At 40.2% G+C, this 14,359-nt stretch overlaps 1 protein-coding gene across 1 annotated transcript in view; it reads left to right on the forward strand.

Moving 5' to 3' along the window:
* dachc (dachshund c) overlaps nt 1–14,359 on the forward strand; it is a 569,756-nt gene that overhangs the window by 184,911 nt on the left and 370,486 nt on the right. The window contains exon 3 of the mRNA XM_048598317.1: nt 6,952–7,067. Coding sequence (XP_048454274.1) covers nt 6,952–7,067 — 116 coding nt within the window. The remainder of the gene's footprint in view (nt 1–6,951; nt 7,068–14,359) is intronic.

A 14,359-nucleotide genomic window follows, 5' to 3' on the forward strand; every position in this document is an offset into this window, starting at 1 on the left:
GAAACGTCAGCTTTCCTGCTCCTCTGATGCTGCTTGGCCTGCTGTGTTCATCCAGCTCTACACCTTGTTATCTCAGATTCTCCAGCATCGGCAGTTCCTACAATCTGTAAAATGAGGCCTGACAACAACACATTGAAAATGCTGAAATAAAAACAAAAATTGCTAATGTGGCAGCATCTGTAGAGAGAGAAACAAAGTCAATGCTTCAGCTCGATGATTGTTCAAAACAACAACCATGGGTCTCTGCTTTTCGCTAAGTTGACTTGAACATAGGATGCATGATCAGTAAGTTTGCAGATGACATGAAATGTGGTAAACAGCAAGGAGGAAAGCTTTAGTGACAGGATAACATAGGGTCAGATAGGCAGTACAGTGGCAAATGAAATTTAATCCTGAAAAGTGTAAGGTGATGCATTTTAAGAGGACCAACAAGCCAAGGGACTCGGCAATGAATGGTAGGAACCTAGGAAGTACAGATGATCAGAAGGATCTTAGTGTGCATGTCCATAGATCCTTGAAAGCAACAGGACAGGTAGATAAGGTAATTAAGAAAGCATATGAGATACTTGATTTCATTAGTCAAGGCAACTGAGTACAAGAAAAAGGAGGTTATGATGAAGCTGTACATTAAGTTATGTCACATCTGGTCACCACACTAAAGATGTGATTACACCAGAGAGGGTATAGAAGATATTCATCAGGATGTTGCCTGGGCTGGAGCAATTCAACTATGAAGACAGACTACATAGGTAGATTTGTTTTCCTTGGTGCAAGAAGGCTGAGGGGTGATCTTATTAAGGTGGACAAAGTTCTGAAGGGCATAGAAGGTGGATAGGGAGAAACTTTTCCCCTTAGTAAATGTGTAAATAACCAGGGAGAAAAGCTTTGAGGTAAGGTAGAGGGGATTTGCAGAAACCTTTTATTCACCTTGAGGGTTGTGGGTACCTGGAATTGATAGCTTAAAGGCATGGTAAAGTCAGAAACCCTTAAGACATTTAAGAACTATTTAGATGAGCACTTGAAATGCTGAAGCATACAAGGCTATTTTCCCAGTGCTGGCTAATGGGTTGGAATAGATAGATAATTGATGACCAGTGTAGACATGATGGGCCAAAGGGCCTCTTTCTATGTTGTAAAATCTCTATGACTATATGGACAAAAATGAGTTGTAAGAGGCTTTAAGCAAGAACAGAAGCAGGAAAGAAGTGGTGGAGATCAAAGGAGAAGGCCTATGACATAGCAAAAGAAACGACAGATTAATTGTCAAAAACGATAATGATGCAAGACTAAAGAGGATGATAATAGAAGAAGTAAATCAGCAAGTTAAATATAATTGCTTATCATCCAAGGTGATTGTAAACTATACCATGGCTTTTCTTCAAAGAGCATTGGAGCTATATTCCTTCTTCAACCAGCATTACTAATACAGTTCCACACATGCTGCCTGATCTCATGAATGTTTCCAACAATCCCCATTATTATTCTTTTTGTATCATAGCAGTACATTGCTTTTGTATCACTAAAATAAATGATCTCTTTGTTATCCTGTGGCTGTCTGTAGTTGCTTGTGTGTTTTTAAATCTGTTGCCACTTTTCCTGCAACAGTGACTTCACTTCAACAAGTACTTCATTAACTGTCAAGTGTTTTGGATATCTGGTGGTCTGGTGGTCATCTAAGGTGCTATCAAAAGACACGTTCTTCCTTTCACATGGATTAATAATTTTTTTTGTTTATCTTTTCTTAAAATTCAATTTTTTTAATCCTAGGCCATGGGAGTTGTGACAAGATTTCCTTCACAATTTGAATTTGTGGTGAACTGGTGAACATTGGTGTAGGTATAAGCAACAATTTGCTCCTCAATTGAGTTTGGTCTATCTAGTACCATAAACACCACTGTGATAAGCATAATGCAAAAAACTACTCAAGGACAACCATGACAGCAGCTTAAAAAATAAGTAGCAACAGAGAAGCTGGAGATTGAAGGAAAGCAAAACAAATCAGGAAATCTAATCATCAAAAAGTATATCAATCTTGATAATAAATGATTGCTGGAGGTCTGATAGAAGCCATGGATCAATTGTCAAAGGAGTCAGGACCGTATAATCCACAAAGGGTGAAACTTGGTACAGTCGTACTGTGATAGTTCCACATGTTCACTTCCCTTCCAGTCTAACATTTTTAAAAAAATTATGTTTTACTTCAAAAAAGATGAAAATGTTAAAGTCAATAACGAGCATGTAAGTCTTATTCTTGACGAGATAATTGTAGCCTCGAGGATTGACAAGTTTTTTCACAGAGATTGCTATAATCAGTGCATTCTTTTTCTTCATCTCATACAATGTTCTTTCCAAATGCATCGTAAGTCATGGCTACAGTATATTGTTGCCCAAATAGCACCTTGCCTTCTTTTTCTCATGAGCGGCCTTTGATGTGTGTGTGTGAACTGGATAGCAGCAGTACAGCACATACCCCTGAACTTATCACAAAAGATATTTTGTTTCTGCAGTTGAGACAGGAAGTTTTGATTGATATTATGGTTTATAATACACTTTAAAGGTTTATCATCCTCTGGAAGCTTACACTTAAGATGAAAATTATATCATGGGCATATTCAGAAACATGTAAAGTGATATTGCACTGCTTCAGGTTGTGGCACATTTAAGTCAATAAAATATTCATAGCACAAACCTGTCTTTATGACCTTTATTAGAATTACTGTAAAACAGGATATTCACTAGATATGGAAGTTTCTCCGTGCGTTGAGTCGATTTTGTTGTTTATCAAAAGGTAAAAGGTCAGGAAATCGCAGCAATTTTTTTTCATACACCTATTCAATAATAGTGAATGACAACAAAAAAATGTCAGTAACAAAGACATATTTGACAGGGAGATGAGGAGAATAATGGATAATTTTTTTTTCTGTTTTTCAGTCTAACATTAAATGGGTCTGGCAATTGTAATTGAGTAATGTGGTTTTCAGTTGTCAGGTTTCTATCTTTTGTTTTAAAAGAAACAGACGAGAGGCACATTTGAAAAGATCTTAATTTTCTTCCGATCAAACCTGCTAGCTTTGATTTCTCTGACAACATTGTAGAAAATCTGTCGCAACTTTTGACTGATTTGTTTTTCTCTAAAAGAAGATGGTTATTTTCCTCAGATGTTTTGAACTGAGAAGTGTTTGATAATTCTAGATGCATATTAGATGTAGCTAATGCAAGTCTGATGATTAAGACAGACTTTGTGTTCTTTTCTGATCAGTAATAGGCCTTGGGTTTGATGCTATTTTAGTCATAGCCAAATTTTTGTCAGAACTTTTACTCAGTCCTCACGGCTTCAAGAATATTCTGTGACACTTCATTAAAGACTTACATTGATTTTTTGACTTTACTCCTAAAATTGTGCTCCTCAGGGCCAATTGCTCTCAAGCAAAATGAATGTAAGGATGGTTCCTCTTTTCATTTCTCGGCTGTCTTGGACAATCCACTGCATTTGCTTGCAAGAGCTTCCCATTTCAATTTCAAGTTGACTAACATTGCCCTTCTTGATCTCCCTCATGGTGTATATCTTTCCAATCCTCTTTCAGTCACTTCCTTTGCTAAGTTCTCATGCTATATAATTTGGTCAATCCAACATTTTTGCCTTTTTTTTGATAACATTCACTAACAGTCTTTCCTCTTCCTCCATCCCGAAAATATCTTCTTTGCTCTTGTGCTCTTTTCAGCTGATCTGCCCTATCCTCCTCCAGTGCCACATTTGACAATTTTCTAATCTTTGATGTTCTACTTTTCTCCAGGCCCATGTTTCATTCTTGCGCAACAGGACACTCCATATCAAAACTTGAATCTTCTTTTCTTAACATACCTGTTCTTCTTATGCTGGACAATTCTTTTCTTGGAGAGTGCATTATTTTGCTATTCGAGACTTAACTTATTTACAACAATAATTATCTTCCGACAAATGCTTCCTAGGTACTTGCATTGAAATGCCTACTCCAGCTATTGACCATTTATGCATCTGTGTGTGTGTGTAAGACTGTCTGTATGGAGTTTACATTTTTTCCCCCATGTCCGTGTGGGTTTCCTCTGGGTGCTCTGGTTTCCTCCCACAGTCCAAAGTTGCACAGGTTAGGTGGATTGTTCATGTTAAATTGCCCGTAATGTCCATTGAGGCTAGGTGGATTAGCTATGGGAAGAACAGGGTTACAGGGATAGGGCAGGGGTATGGGTCTGGGTGGGATGCTTTTCAGAGGATCGGTGTGGACTTGATGAGCCGAATGACCTGCTTCCACACTGTAGGGATTCTGTGATTCTATGATTTATCTTAACTTCAAATTTTCCATTATTGTTTCTTTCAATAGTCAAAAAGAAGGTCAGTTGATGGAGATGGAGAGATTTCCAGATGATCAGATCTGAGTTGCCAGCATAACAGAATATCTCCAGATACTAACAGATAAAATGAATGAAGAGTTGAAGCATTATGGAATAAAAACGAATGTCAAAAAAATTACCTGTGAGGATTAGTATCGGAAATTAGCAGATGAGACTTTAAGAAAAAAATCAGCATAGTGAAGAATCGCTCTGTGAATTACTTGTGTTAAGGTTGAAATAATTTCTTCCTGTTTGCATTTATGATATTATTACATGATTACAGTTGTTTGCTGTTGTATCTTTAGACTAGGGTTCAGTTTTCACCTGGTCTTATCAGGCAGGAAGTAGCGACAGCAAAGTGTCTGAGATAGTAGGAACTGCAGATGCTGGAGAATCCGAGACAACAAGGTGCAGGGCTGGATGAACACAGCAGGCCAAGCAGCATCATAGGAGCAGAGAGGCTGACGTTTCGGGCCTAGACCCTTCATCAGAAAAGGGGGAGGGGAAGGGGGTTCCGAAATAAATAGGGAGAGAGTGGGAGGCGGATAGAAGAGGGATAGAGGAGAGGATAGGTGGAGAGGAAACAAACAGGTCGAAGAGGCGGGGATGGAGCCAGTAAAGGTGAGTGTAGGTAGGGAGTTAGGAAGGGGATAGGTCAGTCCAGGGAGGACGGACAGGTCAAGGGGGCGGGCTGAGGTTGGTCGGTAGGAGATGGAGGTGCGGCTTGAGGTGGGAGGAGGGGATAGGTGGGAGGAAGAACAGGTTAGGGAGGCAGGGACGAGCTGGACTGGTTTTGGGATGCGGTAGGGGGAGGGGAGATTTTGAAACTTGTGAAATCCACATTGATACCATTGGGCTGCAGGGTTCCCAAGCGGAATATTTTCCCTGCAACCGCAGGAAGTGCTACACCTGCCCCCATACCTCCTCCCTCACCCCCATCCCAGGCCCCAAGAAGACTTTCCACATCAAGCAGATGTTCACCTGCACATCTGCCAATGTGGTATACTGCATCCGCTGTACCCGGTGTGGCTTCCTCTACATCGGGGAAACCAAGCGGAGGCTCGGGGACCGCTTTGCAGAACACCTACGCTCGGTTCGCAATAAACAACTGCACCTCCCAGTCGCAAACCATTTCAACTCCTCCTCCCATTCCTCAGACGACATGTCCATCCTGGGCCTCCTGCAGTGCCACAACGATGCCACCCGAAGGTTGCAGGAACAGCAACTCATATTCCGCTTGGGAACCCTGCAGCCCAATGGTATCAATGTGGATTTCACAAGTTTCAAAATCTCCCCTCTCCCTACTGCATCCCAAAACCAGTCCAGCTCGTCCCTGCCTCCCTAACCTGTTCTTCCTCCCACCTATCCCCTCCTCCCACCTCAAGCCGCACCTCCATCTCCTACCGACCAACCTCATCCCGCCCCCTTGACCTGTCCGTCCTCCCTGGACTGACCTATCCCCTTCCTAACTCCCTACCTACACTCACCTTTACTGGCTCCATCCCCGCCTCTTCGACCTGTTTGTTTCCTCTCCACCTATCCTCTCCTCTATCCCTCTTCTATCCGCCTCCCACTCTCTCCCTATTTATTTCGGAACCCCCTTCCCCTCCCCCTTTTCTGATGAAGGGTCGAGGCCCGAAACGTCAGCCTCTCTGCTCCTATGATGCGGCTTGGCCTGCTGTGTTCATCCAGCCCTGCACCTTGTTGACAGCAAAGTGTCTGTCTGGTTATCCTTCCCGCTTGATTCTCTTCTTCACTTTGAAGTCTGTGTTTCCTGCCCACTGTGAACAGCTCAAAACTCCTACAAGTTTACATAACTAACACAGTCCCAGAAAAATTAATCTTTACCTGTGTGTGCTTAACATACGTACAATGTATTTAATTATTCTTCCCATCACTAGAAAAATAGCTTGATGACAATGGTTTTTGGCCATTTACATTAACCCGTTATTGTATGGTCTGCAGCTAAGAGAGCTTTAGCTGGCAAACAGTGGTAACTGTTGGAAAATAGCTGATCATGGACAATGGGCCCTCCCCCATTCATTTTTCTCCACCTCCTAGCTAATTGTCAGATTAAAAAAGTGTAAGAAGTAGGAACAAATCACCTCGAGCTGACATTGCCTTTTAATTTCCCGCAGAATCCTAACATTCTATTCATTTAAACTACGACACATATTTGGCTTTTAAAAGTCCCATAAATCAATATCAAGCTAACTGCAGTAATTATTACAAGTTAGAGCATAATTTTCAAGCTGAAAGCTCCATGTCGAATTTTAGCATATGCAAACTAGGCAATTCTAACATGTATAGATATTAATATTGAGAATCAGGTAACGAGATACCAGCTATGAATAATGCATTAACAGTGGCTGATCTTTATGAAAGAAATGAATTCAGCATGTAATCTAATTAGTAAAGGCAGTCTATTACATCTAGCAAAAAAGCAATCGTCCTTGAAATAAGTTTATTTACAATATCTCTCCCAGCACTTTCAACAACTTCAAAAATGTTACTAACTGATGTGGAATGCTCACTGAATTTAGATGTGTTTGTTTTTAACATGACTTTTTTCATTTTCCCCAGTTCCAGGCCAGGAAGACCTCCTAAACGATCTCAGAGTGTTACATCCCCTGAGAACTCCCACATCGTGCCACACACTGTCCCTGGTCTAATGTCCCCAGGAATGATCCCACCTACAGGTAAGTGGTTTTTCAAGAGGATAATCTTTATCTTGCTTGCATGTTGCCTTGAATTAACAGTGAATGCTTGAATACCAAAGCATGCCCTTCAGGTTTTGTATTTTACTCAGAATTGACATGAAATTAAATAGTACACCCATTCCCCTTTTTGTTGCAACATGCGGATACCTTTCATACCTACTGTCAGTAATGATTAATAGAATTTCATTAATTGCTTACACTGTATCCCAGCCTTTCCTTGCTAATGCGGGAGGCAATTTCTAAAAATAAATCCATCCTCTCTCTCTGTCCTCAGATTTGGGAGGAAATAATGCTTCAGGAAGTTTCAGGAGGTGTTAAAATATCCCTATGGGGTGCTTTACTGATTATTCAGTTAGTGAATGCTCCACCAGCGTGGAACTGAGGTGCTTGGAGCTGGAGAATCACAGCTCTGGGTTTTGCTCTATAGTGAGTTCAATGGTCTCAGTCTAGCATCATAATTCACTTCAGTGCTCCTGTGCTACAGGGGGAGAGGAGAAAGAAACTGCCTGGTTTCCTGTTCCACTGGACAGAAAGTGAGATAATAGTCTTATGTTCAGCTGTGGAGTCCCTTTGGATTGTATGATCTGACAGAGAATTGGTGAAAAAAGACGTTCTATTGAAGCTTTTCGTCTTGCACTCCTGAAGACAATTCTCAAGCAAGTAAAAGGTAAAGGGCCTTTACACAGTCCAGCCAATGGATACAGTACTCAAGATTGAAAATGGGGAGAGTTTTGGCAAGAATTTTCCAAAGGCACTCAGAGTCTTGGGCAATTTGTAATATAATTCTCATAACTCAAGAAGAAAATGCTAAGCACTCGTGCTTGTACACTCCCATGAAGATTTCTCATCTTCTGATGGGAGAGGTTAAATTTTAGGCAGCAAGGTCAAATCTCCAGTGACAGAACTGATACAATGGTGCTTAGCTTTGGTAACTGTTCCCAAGACCGATGGAAAGCTAAGGTTTTGTACGGATCTCACTCTGTTAAACAAAGGAGTTCGAAGAGAAATCCATTCTATTTTGTCAGTTGAGGATAGTTGTCAAAATTGGCAAGGAGCATGTTTTTCACAAAATTGGAAACAAACTGTGTATTCTGGCAGATTCTCCTACATGCGGACTCAAGATTGCTGATTACATTCATTATATCATTCAGGGATATTGCATCAGCTATCTACAATTTGGTATTTCCCTTGCACCAGAGATCTTTGAAAGAATACTGTCTGGAATTCTGTAGGGGAAGCTGGGAACCATTTGCACATAGATAAATTCCTGATGCATGAAAAAAAATGAAGAAAGAACACATCCAGAGCATTAGGGAATTACAGGCCTTACACTAAATGAGAAACGCTAATTTTCAAGAACGGCAATCACATTTCTAGGATAGTTAATCCAAGAACAAAGTGGATCCCAGGAAGACAATGACCATCAGTGAACTTCAAGCACTGTGTAAATGACATACAGAACTTTGGGTACTTTGAAACAAGGGGGGAACAATTTTGTCTGGAAGGGTAATCGAAATGTGATCTAGGACACCAAGTGCTGAATAAATACGAGGAGTGAAAAGAATGTTTGACAATAGTGGGAGATTTATTTGTGGACAATGCCCATCATGATTGCTACCTGCAATCGCAGCTGGTATCAGGTAGGCTGCACCTCGCTCCTGAAAGTGCACTGTGTCTCTTATTAGGTGCCAATATCATCTCCATTTCAATTTGGCTATTTGCATTTGACGATCATGCCCCAAACTTTATGCAGTTTGGACATGCGCTCAGAACTCAGAATTCCTACAGGTGTCAGGTTCTCTACCACACATTTCAACTGTACAAGGCTGTAGGCAGAAACATGAGTACATATTAAACATTGTAAAATATTTATAATTTATGCAATTAAACTACCCCCTTGCAAATTTACTAAACATAGAATTTACAGTGTCATAGGGAAGAAAAGATGATACAACTCTTGACAGCTAAATATGTTTGGTAGTGTGTAGAAGATTTAATAATTGGCTTAATTTTTAAATTATGAACCGAGGGAATATAATGTCAGTCAATGTCCAAGCCGGATATTATTTTTAGATGCCTCATTTTCGTGCAAGATGTTTTGGGAATTATTATTTTTTTCTTCCCACATGTCATAAGCAGATGATGACAAAGGCTTGAAAAGGAATACTCTGACAGGTTTCTATGATTGCTGAGCTTTTCGCAAGTAGAAAAGGAAAAGGGACGAAAGTTTAAACTCTGTGTGCTATACCAAGCGCCCTTGTTAAAACTCCAATATACCATGGGGAAGATTCATTGAGTAATTGATGCCATTGCAGTGCGCACAGAAATCAGCACTTGATTCCAGAAAATCATTAATTCCTCTCCCTTGAGTAGCTTTGATGTGAAGCCTTGTTGAGAAATGACATTGGTATTTGTTGCTGTATTGCTAGAACATTTTTATATATTGCGTTCAATTGCACATTCCTTGGAAGAGCCTTTCACAAACACTTCCTGATAGAAATGCCTGGCGCTGGTGATGAACAATGCACAAACAATAGCTGTGGAGAGAGTATTTGCTTTTGTATACAATGGGAAAATGCACTTGATCTCAAGGTCTCTGTTGTACTATGGCAGTTGACATTGAAGACATGAAAGAAAATAGAAGAACCACTTGTTTGCTATTGTGGTCGTTATGCGTTTTGATCATTGTTACACCATGGCTAGGTTAAGTACAGTTATTGAGGTCTAAACAAAGGAATCATAATATTTATGTTGACATGAAATAAATATCACAAAACTGGGAATGTTTTCACATCTAGTCAGCAACCAAATGGGAATGGTGACTAATATTTTGGATGTAACACCAACAGAAAGCTTAAAACTATGGGTCAGAACTTCCCATCTAGCATTTTGTCCATAGATTTATCAACAACAGTAACAAGCAGCAAAAATAAGTCAATAGGCATCATTTTTTGGATCACAAGATCATAGAATCAAATCACACTCCAGGATTTGAATACAAAAATGGTCACAGCTGGTACTTTAACCTTGCACTTTCACAGGGGGATGTCTTTTGCATGACAACCTAACAGCCTACACAGCTGCAAACAAAACTCCCAGGGCATCATTTTGAAGAAGAGCAGGCAATCTGCTGATCAAATCAGCACTCATTGTCTATCATGAAAACTTATGAAATATCCTACATCCACCATTTTTGATCTTGAGTGGCGATCAATTTACCTCAGACTACTGTGGAAGGGGAAAGGTGTCTGAAAGATTTGAACAGTAGGTGAAGGTAGCTGTCTCTCACTGCTGCTCTCATTTCCTCCAGTAACAAAATGCTGCTGCCAAGCCAAAACGGTGCTTTGCCTCCCACACATGAGTGATGTGATATGACACCATCCAGCACTATGCAGCTTGACTGATTGGCACCACATCTACAAACATTCATTCACTCCACCATTGAAGATCAGTAGCAGCGGTGTGTACTATTGACTGGTTGTGCTGCAGAAATTCACCACAGCACCTTAGATAGCACCTTCTATACCCACGACCACTTGCAACTAGAAGGGCAGGGACAACTTTCTGTAAGGTCCACCACTTTCTGTAAGTCCCCTTCAAGCCACTCACCATTCTGACTTGGAAATATACCACCATTCCTTCACTGTCACTGGGTCAAAATCCAGGAATTCCTCCCTATTGTGGGTCTATGGTACATGGACTGCAGTGGTTCAAGAAGCAGCTTACAATCTCCTTCTCAAGGACAACAAGGGAATGCAATAAATGATGGCCCAACCAGCGGTGCCCATGTCCCATTAGTTAATTAAAAATAATGAGTTTCATTGCCAGTATGATGCCAGGTATGTATGTCATATATATATATATATCACAATGACTGACAGACTATATCAAACAACATGTCCCATTGACCATTCGCAACCGGCAGCATGCCACTTGTGCTCAACCAGGCTGTTCTTGTAAGTCTAGGAAAAGTATATCCACAATTTGATATGATTCTGCATTTGGATATCATTTATTAAATAATCCAAACTGTTACACCAGAAACAAATTTAAGATCATTAGCCAGACCCGCAGTCTGATGCCTTGAGCATGCTAAAAGTTAAAACAATAAATACTCAGGACATTGTTTTATGTAGGCAAAAGGAATTTGCACCTCTATCAAAATAAAGTGTCATGAAGACAGTCAAATTTTGCTGCATCCCTATGACAATGCTTTGACCAATCAGCATCTACCTGCTTAGTCTGAAAATGAAGATTGACAATTAGTGGTTCTTGTTGAATCTCCACGTCAGTTACGCTCCAACCAGTCAGCACTCTCTTCTTCTGTATAAAATTACAACTCTTTGCCGAAGTCTGTTTCTTGGGTCCTGGTTCTGATAATTTTAAGACCAAAAGTTTCAAATTCTAGTCTCCTTTTACCGATGTTTAAAATCAGGGGAGTTATCCCTGGCCAAAAAGAATGAAGGAACTGTGAATGCAGGAAATCTAAAACAAAAACAGAAATTGCTGGAAAATCTCAGCCGGTCTGGCTGTATCTGTGGAGAGAAATCAGAGTTAATCTTTTGGGTCCAGTGACCCTTCTTCAGACCTTAACGTTAAATCTGATTTCTTTCCACAGATGCTGCCAGACCTGCTGAGGCTTTTCAGCAATTTCTGCTTTTGGCTAAGTTATTCCTGGTGTTCTGGCCAGTATCTGTCTCTTAACCAACATTACAACAAACAGGTTACCTGAACATTATTATATTGCTGTTTCTGGGAGTTTGCTATGAGCAAATTGACTTCCACATTTCCAACATTACAGCAGTGACAACTTATAAAAGGATTTTGTTGGCTCTAAGGTGCTTTGAAATGAACGGTACTCATGAAAATTGCTTCATGTAAATGCAAGTCTTTCATTAGTTATAAAGTACGAAGAGTCTTATGGGGCACATAAAACTATCTGCTACAATTTTCGATTATGGTCTCATGTGAAGCTCTATACCAGCAAGACTAATTTGTAAAATCTGTTTCATAGTATTGTATAACACAGATGGAGACCACTTGGCCCACTTTGTTTGTATTGACTTACTGAAAGAGCTATCCAAATTATTCCCAATTCCCTCTTTTTTTTCCCCTTAGCCTTGCAATGCTTTTGCTTTTCAATATCATACGTACTTAATTCCCTTGCAAAAATTACTATTTGAATCTGTTTTACCAGCCTTTCAGAAGTCAATCAATTCTACATCACTGTAATTTTACTAAGTAATACAAATGTCTCCTCATCTCATGTTTTGCATATATTTTGAGATCTGCCTTCAATAGGGCTGATTAAAAAAAAGAGGCGGGATGAATCATAAATTTGTGATTCACCTTTCCAAAATATAGTTTTTAGGAAGGTAATTTTAACCACACTGGTTGGGCAGGGTAAATGCAAGGGCAGTTGTTAAAATTTATGACAAAAGCAACCTTAACCCATTCACTTCCAGTTTTACCTGGTTCGGATTGAGGCACAATAGACTCCTCAGAGGAGGCTCCATATTTTAAATATTTTAGTGACCCTGTCCCGCATCTCAGCAGATTACTGCAGGCCATGTTTTCAAACTCTCAGGAAAGATAACAGATAAGGGAGCCAAGTACAGCTAGATCTGAAGTGGAGGTGCCGGTGTTGGACTGGGGTGGGCAAAGTCAAAAATCACGCCACACCAGGTTATAGTCCAACGGGTTTATTTGAAATCACAAGCTTTCAGAGTGCAGCCCTTCACCAGGTGCAGTGAGAGGAGAGCACACAAACATAAAGTTTATAGGCAGAGAGGTGAAGGGCAGAGAGATCAAAGGATCATACAACTGATGTGAGTGGAGTGAACAAGCCTAAACTGGCTGACTGATTGCCTCCTGTTGTGTATTTAATCATTCATACCTTCCTGCATTCTAGAAATTGCAGAAGCAGGGTATGGAGCACTCTGTTAGAAAGGAGACACAAGTTTCGATTGATTAAGATGCAAATTCCAGAATCTGTTTCAAGTCACTGCCCCGAGATAATTAAAGGTTTCATCAGTGTTTGCCTAACTTTGCAAACTTCAAACAGGCGGAGCGATAGGAATATACAAAAGGTGACATCTCAGGTCAGACAGTGAATTGTAGGTGTGAGGCTTTGTTCAGAATCTGTCTCAGAGTTTTAACATGGAATCAGGCTGGTTTCATTCCGAAAGCAGGAATTTATAAAATGTCACACTGACTGACTGTGACTACAAATTGTTTGTTTCTTGAACAAGATAGAATGTATTTGCAAATAAACAAACAACTTGGTTGGAATGATTCACCCCATAGGTTGATGTGTGTGTGTGAGAGAGAGAGAGAGAGAATATGTGTGTGAGAGTGTGTGTATGTGTCAGAGTGAGTCTGTGTGTGAGAGAGAGTATGTGTGTGAGTGCGTGTGTGTGTGTGTGTGTGTGTGTGAGTTTGTGTGAGAGAGTATGTGTGTGAGTGTGTGTGTGTGTGAGAGAGTGAGTTTGTGTGCTAAATAAGCTTGTGATCAGCCTTTGTGATTTATTTTTAACCACTTCTTGCTATGTTATTACTTCTATTTTGCTACACTACAAATAGAATGCCTTGCACAAGCAACAAATGTGATCTCATCGTCATGAATTCATCAGAAATTTTCTCCAGCAAAGACCAGCTGCAAGCAATTTTAAGACAATTACAACATTTCTTCTTTCTACAGAACCCTAAGACAAAAAGAGGAGGAGCAGGTGGCATCGTGCTTTTGTCACTGGACTGGTAATCTGAAACTCCAGATTACTCTTGGGTTCTTGTGGTACAATGGTAGTGTCACTACCTTTGAGCTGGAAGGCCTGAGTCCCTTCCAATCTGCTCCAGAGGTGTGATATAACATGTTTGAAAAGATCTTTTAAAATATCTAAGACAAAAGTAGCAAAGAACAGAGATAATGACCATATTCTAACCAAAGAGGATGAGGATTCTATTTCTATAACAGCATATATAAGATTAAAACAGTTACGAACTAAAGGAAAATAAATTTGTGTAAAGTTTGTACATAATACAGCCTGCTCATTCATAAAATTGTTTCCCAGCTTAGCAGAAAACGCTGGAGAGTCTGTAGTGAGCAAGACACAATCTTTATATTTCCTTCAGAGATAGTAAGAACTGCAGATGCTGGAAAATCTGAGACAACAAGGTGCAGAGCTGGATGAACACAGCAGGCCAAGCAGCATCATAGGAGCAGTAAGGCTGACGTTTCGGGCCTAGACCCTTTTCTGATGAAGGGTCTAGGC

The sequence above is a fragment of the Rhincodon typus genome, chromosome 6 (assembly GCF_021869965.1).
Source record: "Rhincodon typus isolate 14 chromosome 6, sRhiTyp1.1, whole genome shotgun sequence".
Classification (NCBI taxonomy): domain Eukaryota; kingdom Metazoa; phylum Chordata; class Chondrichthyes; order Orectolobiformes; family Rhincodontidae; genus Rhincodon; species Rhincodon typus.